This window comes from Thunnus maccoyii, chromosome 13 (assembly GCF_910596095.1).
Source record: "Thunnus maccoyii chromosome 13, fThuMac1.1, whole genome shotgun sequence".
Classification (NCBI taxonomy): Eukaryota; Metazoa; Chordata; class Actinopteri; order Scombriformes; family Scombridae; genus Thunnus; species Thunnus maccoyii.
This window is the reverse complement of record NC_056545.1, coordinates 30,728,143-30,740,701: the sequence shown is the minus strand read 5'-3', so window position 1 is coordinate 30,740,701 and position 12,559 is coordinate 30,728,143. Positions and strand designations below refer to the sequence as shown.

The 12,559-nt window shown below is 39.4% G+C and overlaps 1 protein-coding gene across 15 annotated transcripts in view; it reads left to right on the top strand.

The window, feature by feature from the left end:
- The window catches only part of dlg2 (discs, large homolog 2 (Drosophila)), a 184,484-nt gene that overhangs the window by 142,370 nt on the left and 29,555 nt on the right, over positions 1-12,559 (top strand). For 14 of the 15 annotated variants that reach the window (XM_042430975.1, XM_042430968.1, XM_042430977.1 and 11 more), the window contains 6 exons: positions 941-991; positions 2,852-2,976; positions 6,101-6,270; positions 7,032-7,168; positions 8,600-8,744; positions 9,609-9,774. In XM_042430975.1, coding sequence (XP_042286909.1) covers positions 941-991; positions 2,852-2,976; positions 6,101-6,270; positions 7,032-7,168; positions 8,600-8,744; positions 9,609-9,774 — 794 coding nt within the window. The remainder of the gene's footprint in view (positions 1-940; positions 992-2,851; positions 2,977-6,100; positions 6,271-7,031; positions 7,169-8,599; positions 8,745-9,608; positions 9,775-12,559) is intronic. The other variant, XM_042430974.1, reaches the window with a different exon arrangement.

Below are 12,559 nucleotides of genomic sequence, written 5' to 3'. Positions count from 1 at the left end.
CGTAACTTATCTTAGTAAAACAAATGAGGTCGCACTGCTGAATTATTGATGTTTGTCATGAATAAAAGACCAGCACAAGACTTTCTAAAGACCTTCATCTCAAGCACTTTTCACAGTATTTTACATCAAAACAAATAAATGAAGCTGTGGTGCAGAGCGGAAGCTGAATGAATAACAGAACCTGAATAGAGACCAGGGTGTTTCTCATGATAGAACTGTCACAGTTGGTGAACAGTTGGCAGTTATATTAACAGTTACAAACATTTTCAGATTTCTAAAGAAATGAGGACAGGAGAACATCTGCCGCAGCCAGTGACTAGTCGTTTCTCCTGCCAGACAACATTACTCACTGTGTTCATGTTATTGAGATTGTCCATAAGCTGAAGAGTCCAGATGTGATTATGCACTGCAGTAACATCATATTTTACTCTCTGGCTGTTTCACTGCTGTTGCTAATTTAGTCTTCAGGTCTTGCTTGTTTCAACAATCATATGAAGTTCTTATAATAATATCTAATGTTACTCAAAAATGATGCCCCACTGGGAATATGATATGCAGCGTCTCATATACTTGTGTGCTATTCCTGTATGAATGTGTAATGACGGAAGCGCTCGCTGCTAATTAATCATCTCAGCGAGATACAGGATGAGACTGACTCCTCTGTAGCAAACCTCCATGTTGCAGAAATAGGTAATGTTGATTAACCATCGCCCTAAATTGTTTCCCTTGGGGTGGGGCCCATTTAGCACAGAAGGCACGAGTGGCCCGGGAAAACACCTGTCACCTCAGATTTAAGGATGTGGAGTTGGTGTAGAGCCAACACTTTGCATCATCCTCTGGCTCCATATATAATTATTCAGCAGCAGTACAAGCTACGTCTGAAAAACTAAAAAATGGAGGAGATGTCTTGGCTCACTCTTCTTGTTTCTTGTGTTTTCAGGTCAACGGCACAGAAATTGAATATGAGTTTGAGGAAATCACTCTAGAGCGGGTAGGTATCTCAGATCTCACAGCTTTAACCACAAAAAATCTACGAGAAGATTTCAGTATAGTGAAACGGTCTCCTGAAGGCTTTAAAATAGGACGCAAAGCTGTAATAGAGAGAAGTTAAGATGATCTCTACTCGGTATGGGGGTCAGCAACTTATGTATATATCATGAACTAACACCCAAAATGGATGTGTGTGTGCCCAAACTAGAATTTAGCTATTCCCCCCCCCCCCATACCAAGGCAATAACAAGCATGAAACTGCATACATGTACTACCAGAAATGACCAGAAATAGTTTATTGTATGTATAAACATAAAAAAATCTCCATGATCACAACACCTTGATTTAGCATGACTTATAAATAGTTCCAGAGTCTAATGTTGACTTCCTCACCTGATTTTATTTATGAGGTGAATGTAATGTTTTCGATATAAAGGCAGGCAGCATGAAGTTTATGCGTTACAACCCTATAAAACAATTTGTGTGCTGAAGCAGATGTGGCTCAGTTGGCATAATGAATCTCCAAGACACTGAGATGGAAATATCAGCAAAGTGGATACTAACTGGTGCAGAGAGGAAACAGTTTTGACTTCTCTGATAGGATCAGGAGCAGAGGCAAAGCGAGACCAACAGCAAAGGTGAACGCCACCGAGGACAGAAGTGATTCAGGACAAGAGAGCCTGTACTGTGGCCTCAGAGAGATAAGATTTAATACAGACAGTAGTCAGCCTCCAGCCATACTCCAGAACCTCCACATTTATCATCATGGCCAAACTATCTTGTGTATTCTGACCACAGACAGGCCTGTGTCTAGTCCTCAAGCTGTTGCCCTGGAGAGCTGAACAATGTTTTTGATTTACCGTTCCAGGCAGCGAGACCCCACAGGGACGCCTACTGGGTTTTTTTGTAATCAAGAGAAGCTGCTATTCCCATCAGCTAACAACTTAATCAAAGCTTGACTTTCATTTTGTGAGTGGGCATGCAGGGGATTTTATTTACAGAGGCACCAAAGTGCAGCCCCTGCTGTGAAAGACATGGCCTTCAAGAGGTTTGATCCTGCTGCCTTATAAAAACAATATTTCATAGTAAAGTGCTGTTAATAATATAGAGCCACGGTTAAATTATCAGAAAAGCTGTGACCTGGTATTACAGCATGATGCCAGAACCATTTTGTAATGGCAAACTGAAGACCTCTGAGCACTTTATAATCATTCTAAAAGCAGTGACAATAAAAAGCCGTGCTGTTAGATCATGCATCAATATCATGATTGTCTTTTAAAGAAATTGTTACTTGTGCTTTTCAATAGAATTAAAGTTTAAGACTTAGAAAAGGATCAAATATAAAAGTGTACACTAAATGCATACTGTCAAGGCAATCTTGATAGTACACATGATGTAAACAGAGAACAAGCAGAAGAACTGGAGAGGCAGGAGCACTTTGACAGTTATTAGACTTTAGTCCATGAGCTGATGTTTTGGCACAAGCATGCCTTCTTCAGAGCTTAAAGACTAAATCAAATCACATCATATATATAAAGCTTCCAGGGCACCCAGATATACATGCCAGTCTGTGCAAAAAGGACAGTTACAATGAATACAGCAAACTGCGTTATATTGAAAAGTGTTCCTAATATTTTATCCACCCCATTAACTTACATGAGAGAGGCAAAATATTAGGAACACTTTTCAATACAATGCACTCCAGTAGACCACTGCCACCCACTATGACCTCAATAATAAACATAAAGTAGAATTATCATCTTTCTGAAAATGTCAACAAAAACTGAAAATGTAGAAGCTTGGATGTGTTGGCATTATGGCACACTGCACACAGTGTACTGACTGTTTTCCATGACCGCAGGGTAACTCAGGATTGGGTTTTAGCATTGCTGGAGGGACAGATAACCCACACATCGGTGATGACCCTGGCATCTTCATCACCAAGATCATCCCTGGAGGTGCTGCAGCAGAGGATGGACGCCTGAGGTCAGTCATTTACACTTACCTTCACTGTTTGTTTTTTTATAAGAGCTAACTAGAAAAAGTTTTCAGACCTGACAGAAAAAAAAACTTTTGACAAACTTGCCTTAAAAAAGTGTCAGAAAAGAACTCTCCTTTAAGAGGATGACTTTCAGATAATCTCTCACCACTCACTGGAGGCCGCATATATCACTGCTCACTCCTCCACTCCTGTGCTGGATAATCTACCCACAGATATCTTTCATAGAAAACATATTTGAGAGATTATACAACAGTTTCATTTTTCTGTTGGTGTCTCATGCATTTTGAAGTGTATTAAGGACTAAATCCTGTGGCCTCTCCAGTACTTTTATAATAGTTCTCAGGGGAGCCATGTAGAAGCTCTTCTTGTCAGTTCATCTGCTGATGCCTCATATTTCTATGACTCCTGCAAACTCATTTGATCTATTTAAACAGGAAATAATAATCTTTTTCAACAAGTTTATCAAATAGTACATACATTATAGTCATTATAATCAGATATTACACAAATTAAACAGTTCATTTAATCTCAGGATTAACTAACCATGTAACATTTCTGCAGTTCTACTTGAGTCTTTTTTTCTTTCCAATTAAAACCACAAGTCAACCTTCAGTACTCTGCAGCATCAGCACTTACTGAGCTCTGATAGTCCACACTGGAAAGCAATTGTCTATGTTGTTTAAGGGCGACCTGCCGTCTATAACAGCCTTACTAAATGAACAAAGGGAGTGTGGATACAGTCCATAAGATCTTTTGCTACAGTAGTTTATCACAGAAGCAAGGACACAACCTGAACTTGTTCATAACTCAGCTGGAGTGAGAGAAACACTGTCCACACTGTACTCGACACCCGGGATCTCGGCTAGTTTAGTTATAAACATGAACACCTTAAGAATAAAAGTAGAGAGCCACAGCTTAAAGTAGTGACATAACTGAAGGACAGCATTGATTGGCCTCTTAGAACATTTGTTGGAGCTTTTTGGTTGTGATACAATATTGAATGAGCCAGTAAATGTACTCTATAGCTTGTGTTAACATGTCTCCCCGCTGTTGTCTATCAGAATGTGCCCCTGTTAATACAACTGTGAGAAATGAATCACTGAAACCTGTTGTTGATATTTTTTCCTGTGCATGCATCAGAATATATGCTAAATCATTGACTTTGTTATTACTAGACAAGACAGTTAGAGTTCATATATTGAAATAATACATATGCTATTCACTGGATATCTACCTCTCTGTCAACTCCACCACAGTGGTCTATTGAGCTTTGTAATTCCCTAATAAGCTCAGTAATTGGAGGGTATGTACTTGTATTTGTTGTATGATTTGTCTAAAAAGAATGAGATAGTAGTTATTCTCTCTAAATGTTGTCTTAACACTATTGTCAGTATCATACAGTATCATAAGTACTGTGGGCCCCCCCTCTGCCTTTTAAAGTAGCAGTGATAGATAATGCTGGTTTTGGTTGCAGGCCAACCCCTGTTTTCCTTCCAAGCTGCAGCTCTGGAGCATTACTGTCAGATCACAGATGCTAGAGGCGAGCGTAATGCATGCACAGCGTCAATCTCCGGCAGATTGCAGAAGAAGTAGACTGGGCATAAATCACACTTAGCCTAATTGATGGTCACCCCACTCCAAGGTGGGCAGCAAGACTAATGCATTATGGATGGAGGGGAAGTCTAATCTCTGTGAGGAAGGAGGCATGATGGGGATTTGGTTTTCTATAACATTATAGAAACCAGACACACTTCCTGTTGCTGCTCTGGGACACTGTAGCAGAGCACTAAGCATACTTAATGCACCGACTTGGCTTAAGGGACTGCTTGGAGCATTTTAATTGTTTCTCATGGAGGATGTTGTTTTGTAGTGGTAAAAGCGTAGATGCAGTCAAGACTAAACATTATAACTCTGAAAGATTTCTATAAACCTGTATGATACAAATTCACAATTTATAATTTTATTCTATGTCAGTACATCTTTACTCAGAAAGTAGAGCTTTTTATTATTATTGGTTGTTTTTCGATTAGTGATAACCAACAAAGCGTCTTAGTTTACCTACTTAAACAACATTAACCACATAGCATAGGTATACTATACTACCTTAATGTATTGGTACTGTCTGATACTGGTACTAATGAGAATTCTAATTTATCTGTATGCCTTTTACTTTTCAAACAGAGGAAAAATAAGTTTTAAAGATTAAATAACACTTCTGTTGATGTCAGAAGACATGATGTGTAAGTATTCAGATTTATTTGCTCTGCTTCCCGCTGTTGGAAGTGGGTGTGTATGTATGCGTTGGGTTTTGTGTGTGTGTGTGTGTGTGTGCGTGTGTGTGTTGGGTCCCAGCTGGTCCCTATGAGCACCCTAAGGAGAGTTGTGTCCTTGAGTGCCAGGGCATGGATGTTTTGGTCGACACCTCAGGGGGATTCAAACTGAGCTGCTCGCTGACTCTAATTTTTACACAGTTGTATGCTCGCCCCCACATTCTAACACATGCGTAGTCTAATCCTCACTGTCACACATCACACTGATACATATACATGAGTAAGTGTATAGGCACAACCTTGCCTGTAATTTAAACCTCATGTACAAACACGTGTCACCACTGTAAGTAAACATCAACTACCTGTACTGTACTGTACTAAAATCACACACAGTGCATACGTGTGTCTACATCCAGATGCCAAAAATAAAAGAAAAAGACTGTCAACTCTTAGACTGTACTGTAAACATGTTGTGTGTATTCACAGAAGTCAACACGTATCCCATTTAACCTAATAAATGTGTATTTTGATGGAGCAAGTTGTTTTTTTATAAGTATAAAATTGTTCTTGTCAAACTGCTTAACACAGTCTCATCCTAATGATAATTGAACAGCTCAGTTAAAAAAGTAATAATAGGAATCATGTGATCCCTTAAAAGCTGAAGTTTTCTCAACTTCATATAGAGCTTGACTCTTTAAAAAGGTGGCTGCTGTGCATCTGCCTTGCAAATGCTCCACACAGATTAAAACATGACGGCAGTTTGTGAAGAATAGAACAGCGTGAGTGCATCATTATCATCACCCTCCATCAACATTGATTGGCGTTCTTTCTCTTCCAGAGTAAATGACTGCATCCTGCGAGTCAACGATGCAGACGTGTCTGAGGTTTCCCACAGCAAGGCAGTAGAGGCCCTGAAGGTTGCAGGTTCTATTGTCCGGCTGTATGTGCGGCGCCGCAGGCCAATGTTAGAAACCATCATTGAGATTAAACTCATCAAAGGACCAAAAGGTGGGCTCACACACACAAATCAAGACATACAGAGTCACATACAGACTGATTGTGACTAACAGTTGATTATATTCACTTCTATCCTGCAGTTGATACTCATGTAATTACGTCATCATAGGTACTGGTAATCAGATTAATTTATTTGGAAGGAACACAAACTGGTCACTGTAACTGCAGTGTTCTGTGTATGGCAAGATCTAATTAGATTAGATTCAACTGCTTGGACCATGCATCCCAGTTTAGCTGAACAGATTTCAAACAGTGTGTTCTCTGGCGGTTTATAAAGTTGGGAGGGGAACACAGTTACTACAGATGAAAAGGTGTTGCTTTCCTCTGTTATGTGTGTAGGAGATTAATGATTTACTCAAAATGCAACAAACACTCCAGTTTACTGTAAAACTGATCCAAAAATGTGTCAGAACACAACTTCCAAATGTAGACTTAGATGAACTTCTCATCTTGGTCAAATCGTAACTAATCTTTCTTAGTCACTAGACTCATCATTTACAGCTTATTCAAGTTCTTTTAAGAAAGTACTAGAAAGTGTTGAGCATATCAGTGTGAAAACATTCTAGTTTTGTTTTTTTTTAAATATTGGCTTATACTGTATATACTGCATATATATCATGATACACATCATCATATTGTGTCTCTAGTGTTGGCTAATATAAATCTGTTACACAACCCAAACCCCAAATTAACCAGCTTCTTACACACACACACACACACACACACACACACACACACACACACACACACAGGGCTTGGCTTCAGTATTGCAGGTGGAGTTGGAAACCAGCACATCCCTGGTGACAACAGCATATACGTCACTAAAATTATTGACGGCGGGGCAGCACAGAAGGATGGCCGACTACAAGTGGGAGACAGGTTGTTAATGGTGAGTATTGCTGGCTCCCACCAAGGTCACAAATGAGTTGCAACACAAATGTTTTCTATCACTCCAGCTGATTAAACCCCAGATTAATTTAAATTTGGGTGGATTATGGGAATTATGTTATGTCAACAAACTTTATGCACTAGAATAATGATAACAATGTTAGTTTGCCTGCTCTAAAAAGTGCAACTAAAACATCAGGAGAGTGAGAGAGATGTGTTCACCCGCACAGTGCTGAGAAAAGGTCTAGACAGGCAACACAGGTGAAAACACCAGTGTGAGAATTGTGGGGGTGTTTAGGGCTTTGATGAACCTCAGTGGAAACATTGAGGTTCATTAAAGACATTGAGCGACTAGAAAGATAAACCTCTCTCCATTGTAATGCAATCCAGTACAACAGTCCTGTAATAACCACAAGGTCTGAGAAGCTCACAAGTGTTGCTGACACTGTGTCTGAGAGGAGTCTGACACGGTATATCTGATATTTAGCTCCTCTCTATACACATGTGTACTCTACATTAGCTAGGACAGAACATTAGAAACAGCTTTTGATTGAATGTAATCTAAAACAACACCACCAGCACAAGATACAGCCTCCAAACAAGCTGAACCACAGAACTGAGTCACCACAAAAACAGCTTCGTCATACGGGTTTCTATTTCTACTGGTCCCTTACCGTAGATGAAAACATACAATATGAAATAAACTAACTGGTGCATTATCACTCTAACTGTATTCTCAGTGGTAACAAGATGACAAGTAGATAGAATAGATTTAGCCTTACAGTATGTATGGTGTACTTACAGCATTATCTTTAAAGAATATTTATATGTTGCTTTAAATATCATATTTTCACATAACATTTTGCTTTTGATGTGCTTACTAATGATCACAATGGAATGGTAAATTTCAACCAGTAAGTAGTCAGACTCATTTAGCCCTATGACATTTCACTAATCCTGCTGGTGAGTTTTATGAATAACCTGTATAACATCTTCATCATGGTACAATTGTTGCTATTATACAGACAGACGTCCAAGAGACTAATGGTGATTCCATGAATCAGGTTACACTGTGTACAGTACATTAACCAGGCAATGTGCTTGCACATGACAACATTCTTCCTGCATCTTCAGTCTAAATGATAATGAAATGAGTCTCTGGACTACATTGTGAAAGCAACAAAGCAGCAGCCTACTGGCTCAGTGGTGTAACAGCAGCTTTCTATTGAAGAGGGAATCCCTCTTGCTTAACCAGCACTTAATTTAATTACCTCCCTACTGTCGTGTTCTCACCCGATGACCATCTGTCATAATCCAGTCTCCTGGAGGCAGGGAACACACTGGACTCATCTGAACCGAGCAGTAAGAAAACACAAGGCAGCTTCTAAAACTCCTCATTTGACATACAAGAACTGTCTCTTTGTCTGGACAGGTGAACAACTACAGTCTGGAGGAAGTGTCTCATGAGGAAGCTGTGGCCATTCTGAAGAACACGTCGGACGTGGTCTACCTAAAGGTGGGGAAGCCCACCAATGTCTACCTATCAGATCCCTATGGGCCTCCTGATATCACACACTGTAAGTCCTCACCTCTTGTATTTGAAATGATTACTCATCTGTCTTTAGAAAAGTTTAACCAGACAGAAGATAGCATTATGTAGTAAATTTAAAAGATGAGTCTACAAGTTATTACACATGGAATTTGTGTGCCCTGAAGCCATATATGAGTGATGAATATGAATCTACTTCAATACATAAGCCTTCTACAAGTTAAAGCTGCATTAATCGATTTTTGGCCCCTTGAGGACTGAAAAACTTCAAAACAAGCTGTCAGACTCACAGCCCTGACATGCATCAACTTATAGTAATATATTAAGTTTTTATGCTTCACATATTAGCAGATAACGCCCTACTTTCAATGTGCATCTAGCAGACACGATGCAACATTAGCATTCATTTGGAGACATTTTCTGGCCAGATGATGAATCTGAGTCTCTCCTTTTATCTCTGTTTGTGGTCTCCACCAACTCCTGACGGAAATATGTGGCTTTTTAACTGCTATTTGGTGGGCAGGAAGCAGGCATAGGGTTTATCACTGCAAACACTTGCCTGCTGCTGCTAAAAATGGGTTTGGTGATACCAGTGAGACTGAACAATACAGTGAATGTGTTGTTAAACCAAAACAATGAGCTAAAAGTGCCTAAAAGGCTTGGGTGATACTAATACTCTACACGCAACCTCCTTAATTCACCCTCTTGACTTGTTTTCCTGTGAACATATCAAATTCTTATTGTTATTTAATCTGTAACTTGAACTAATAGATACTCTTTCTTTTGTTTAAAAATTATATATTTATATAAGAGAAAACTTCTACTTTTATATTTAACATTTGAACCCCAAATCCACTCTGTTTTTACTCTCACTCTCACTCTTCCTCCGCAGCTTTCTCTCCAGCCATGGAAAATCATATCTCTTCCCCCATCAACAGTGGCACTCTGGAGTACAAGTCTGGTCTCACCCCCATCTCCCCTGGGAGTTATTCCCCCCTCCCTAAGCATTTAGTGGGGGAAGAGGATATAAACAGGTTGGATGGTTTTTCCTTCTTACGGTAATTACCTCCTTTTCTACCAGACTACTAGAACTACAGGTAGAAGATGTGTTCACCCCGCTCCTCCTGTCTGCCCCTTGTCTGGACTGTTTGTGTGGCAATCCAAAAAGCAATCAAAACTCCATGCTGAGTTATGATGCCATTTGAAAAGATCAGTTTCTCTGTTTTTGGATCATCAGGCTTTTTTTTTTGTTTGTGTGTTTGTTTGTTTGTTTTTTGTAAAACCCCATGGATCCTAAAGTCAGCTTCTAGTTTTCCCTGCAGTGTTTTTTCTAATATGGCCTCAAAAAAGGAGCTCTGGGACCTTAAAGAAGGGTCTTTTTAGCCCTGAGGGGATGCAACATAACATTCTGATCAAATTTACAAAAACACATATTTATAAAATAGAGGCCATTTGAAAACCACTGGTCTACTGTTGTCCTGTATCTCTGTTGTGTTGTGTAGTGTTGTGTCGTGTTGTGCTGTTTCGTGTTGTCTGGTGTTGTGTTGCTGAATGTCTCTTTTTATGATTTGTTTCTGGATAATATGTCATTTAGTGTGATTATGACGCACACCCGCAAACCACTGAAGCATCAAGTAATCAAACACAGCAGGGCCATAGTACTTTCATTGTGTTTTGCTGTTGCTGTTGGTACAAGCTGTTGTCTCAAAAGTCTTTGGTAATGTTGCTTATCATGGGAAATTATGTTGTTATAGCAAAGGTTACTTAAGGCCCAGCCGCAGTACCATGACAGTAAAATACATTTGCAGAATGACGAGGCTGAATTGTGACGTTCAGAGAAAGAGTGTATCCGTCTGTCTTGGCTGTTTCTGTGGTATAGATGTGGTATCAGCAGCAGAGACGGATGTTGTCATCCTGTTTCACTGGTGATTTGTTATTTATTTCTCTGGCATCTGTTAAGTTTTTGGGTTGTTAGAAACCAACCATAAAAAAACAGGATATGATTGTAGCTGACATATGGCACATACCCACTGTTGGAACTTAGCATGTCCAGGAGCTGATATTACACCTGACAAATCATTTGTCACATCTCCATGTAAAGGCAATGTTCACTGCTACAACCATTATTTTTGTAAAGCAGTGCTGGAAAGTGACAGAAACTGCATGTTGAGCAAACCCAGAGGTTTATGTGTGTAGGTAGAAACTGTATTAACCAAAGGCATAAATTAAACAACGCCAGAAGGTTTCACAGCATTTGGGAGAGTTGTGCCCAGTAGTGCTGCAAAAACTTTTTGAATACTTTTTCATTTCGAGTGTTTTTTATTGACACATTCCATCTCCTTTTTGGTTCTTTATTCTAGTCAATTGTTGTGTTTTCTCTCTGTCTTATTCCCTTTCCTCATATACATCTACCTGTTTGATTTTCAGTCACATCTCACTGAAAACTGCTCCCAGTCCAAACAGCAGAAAGCTTAAGATGTCTTACTGGAATGAGTCACAGCCAAACATTAGTAGTTCCCCACCTCAGCTGCCCTAACACCTAATCCCAGAGCAAGCTGCCAGAAGGCTCAGGACCAAGTGGGCCAAATTTCCTATCTAGTCAAATCTATAAAGCTTTTGTCTTCCTGCTCACCAAATGGTGAGCCCGAATGTAGATGTTCCCCCTGCTGCTCATCAAACAGGTTGGGTCTGAGTGGCAGTCTCACCTACAGTAGTCTTATTTATTGGTTATATGTCACAGTGTTTGAAGAATGACTGACCAAAGCAGATTTCTAGGCAGCACAACAACAAAAGTGTTATATATCACAGTGAAGAAATGAATTTATACACTCTATAACGCTTCTGTGTTAGATTAGATCATTGTTGCGTGCTGTAGCAAGAATTATTTTGTGTTGCCATATTGCATTTGCTGGTGGAGGAATATTGCAGTAGAGTGATAACAAAAGCTCATTTCAGAGGATAACTGAAGGACCCCTATGTTAAGCTTTGTTGAGTGAAGGATTAGTCCTCCATTCTCTTTGGAGTTAAGAGGTTTACTATTTGCTCTTGGCCAAGGTGCATCCCTAATAGCCTTTGAGATTACCATGCTGACTGTAAGTTTAGCACTGTGACAGTAGCTCATGTCACTCTTGTTCATAGTGTTCTATACATACAGTCAGAAGAAACAGTGTGGATACTAACAATCCTCATGGATCTCAGCCTTCTGTAATAACAGATAATGCATCTCCAGTAAGCTTCATATGTATGAAGATAACGTGTCATTTGTGGGTTTAGCTTCATTCATTTGATCACTTTACATGTGAAAAGTTGTTCTCACTTATGCTGTGTTTACCACTACTGCTACTCATAGTCATTTGAAGCCAAGCATGTCATGTACTGAATGAAGTCCTCTACTACAAGGAAGACAAACAAAACTAGATAGGAAGTAAAGAGTGGTAATGTGTATGGTTTGCAGATTTTCAGTAATGCTGACAATTAAAATACTCTTATGGCATATACCAGTTATCATTTATTTACTGGAACCTACTGAGTAAAAATTAGTTCTATCACTGATATAGTGTGAAGTTCAAATATTAGGTAGTGTATGGCTGTCCAGGTTCTTATGAGGCTCATTATGTTGTTTTCAGTTATTTTCACCTTATTGCCTGACTTTTGAAACTTCCTCTTTTAATGGAAAAGCTGTGTCATCTGATGACGTTGAAAATCAGAAGTGTTTATGACTGTTTGAATGGCACATGAAAGCTACTGTAGTTTCAAACGTTTGAACGCATAAACTTGACTGAGTTAAAGGCTAATAAATAAAAGAAAAAGAGAGATGAACCTTGCCCCCACAGGCCAGCTGTG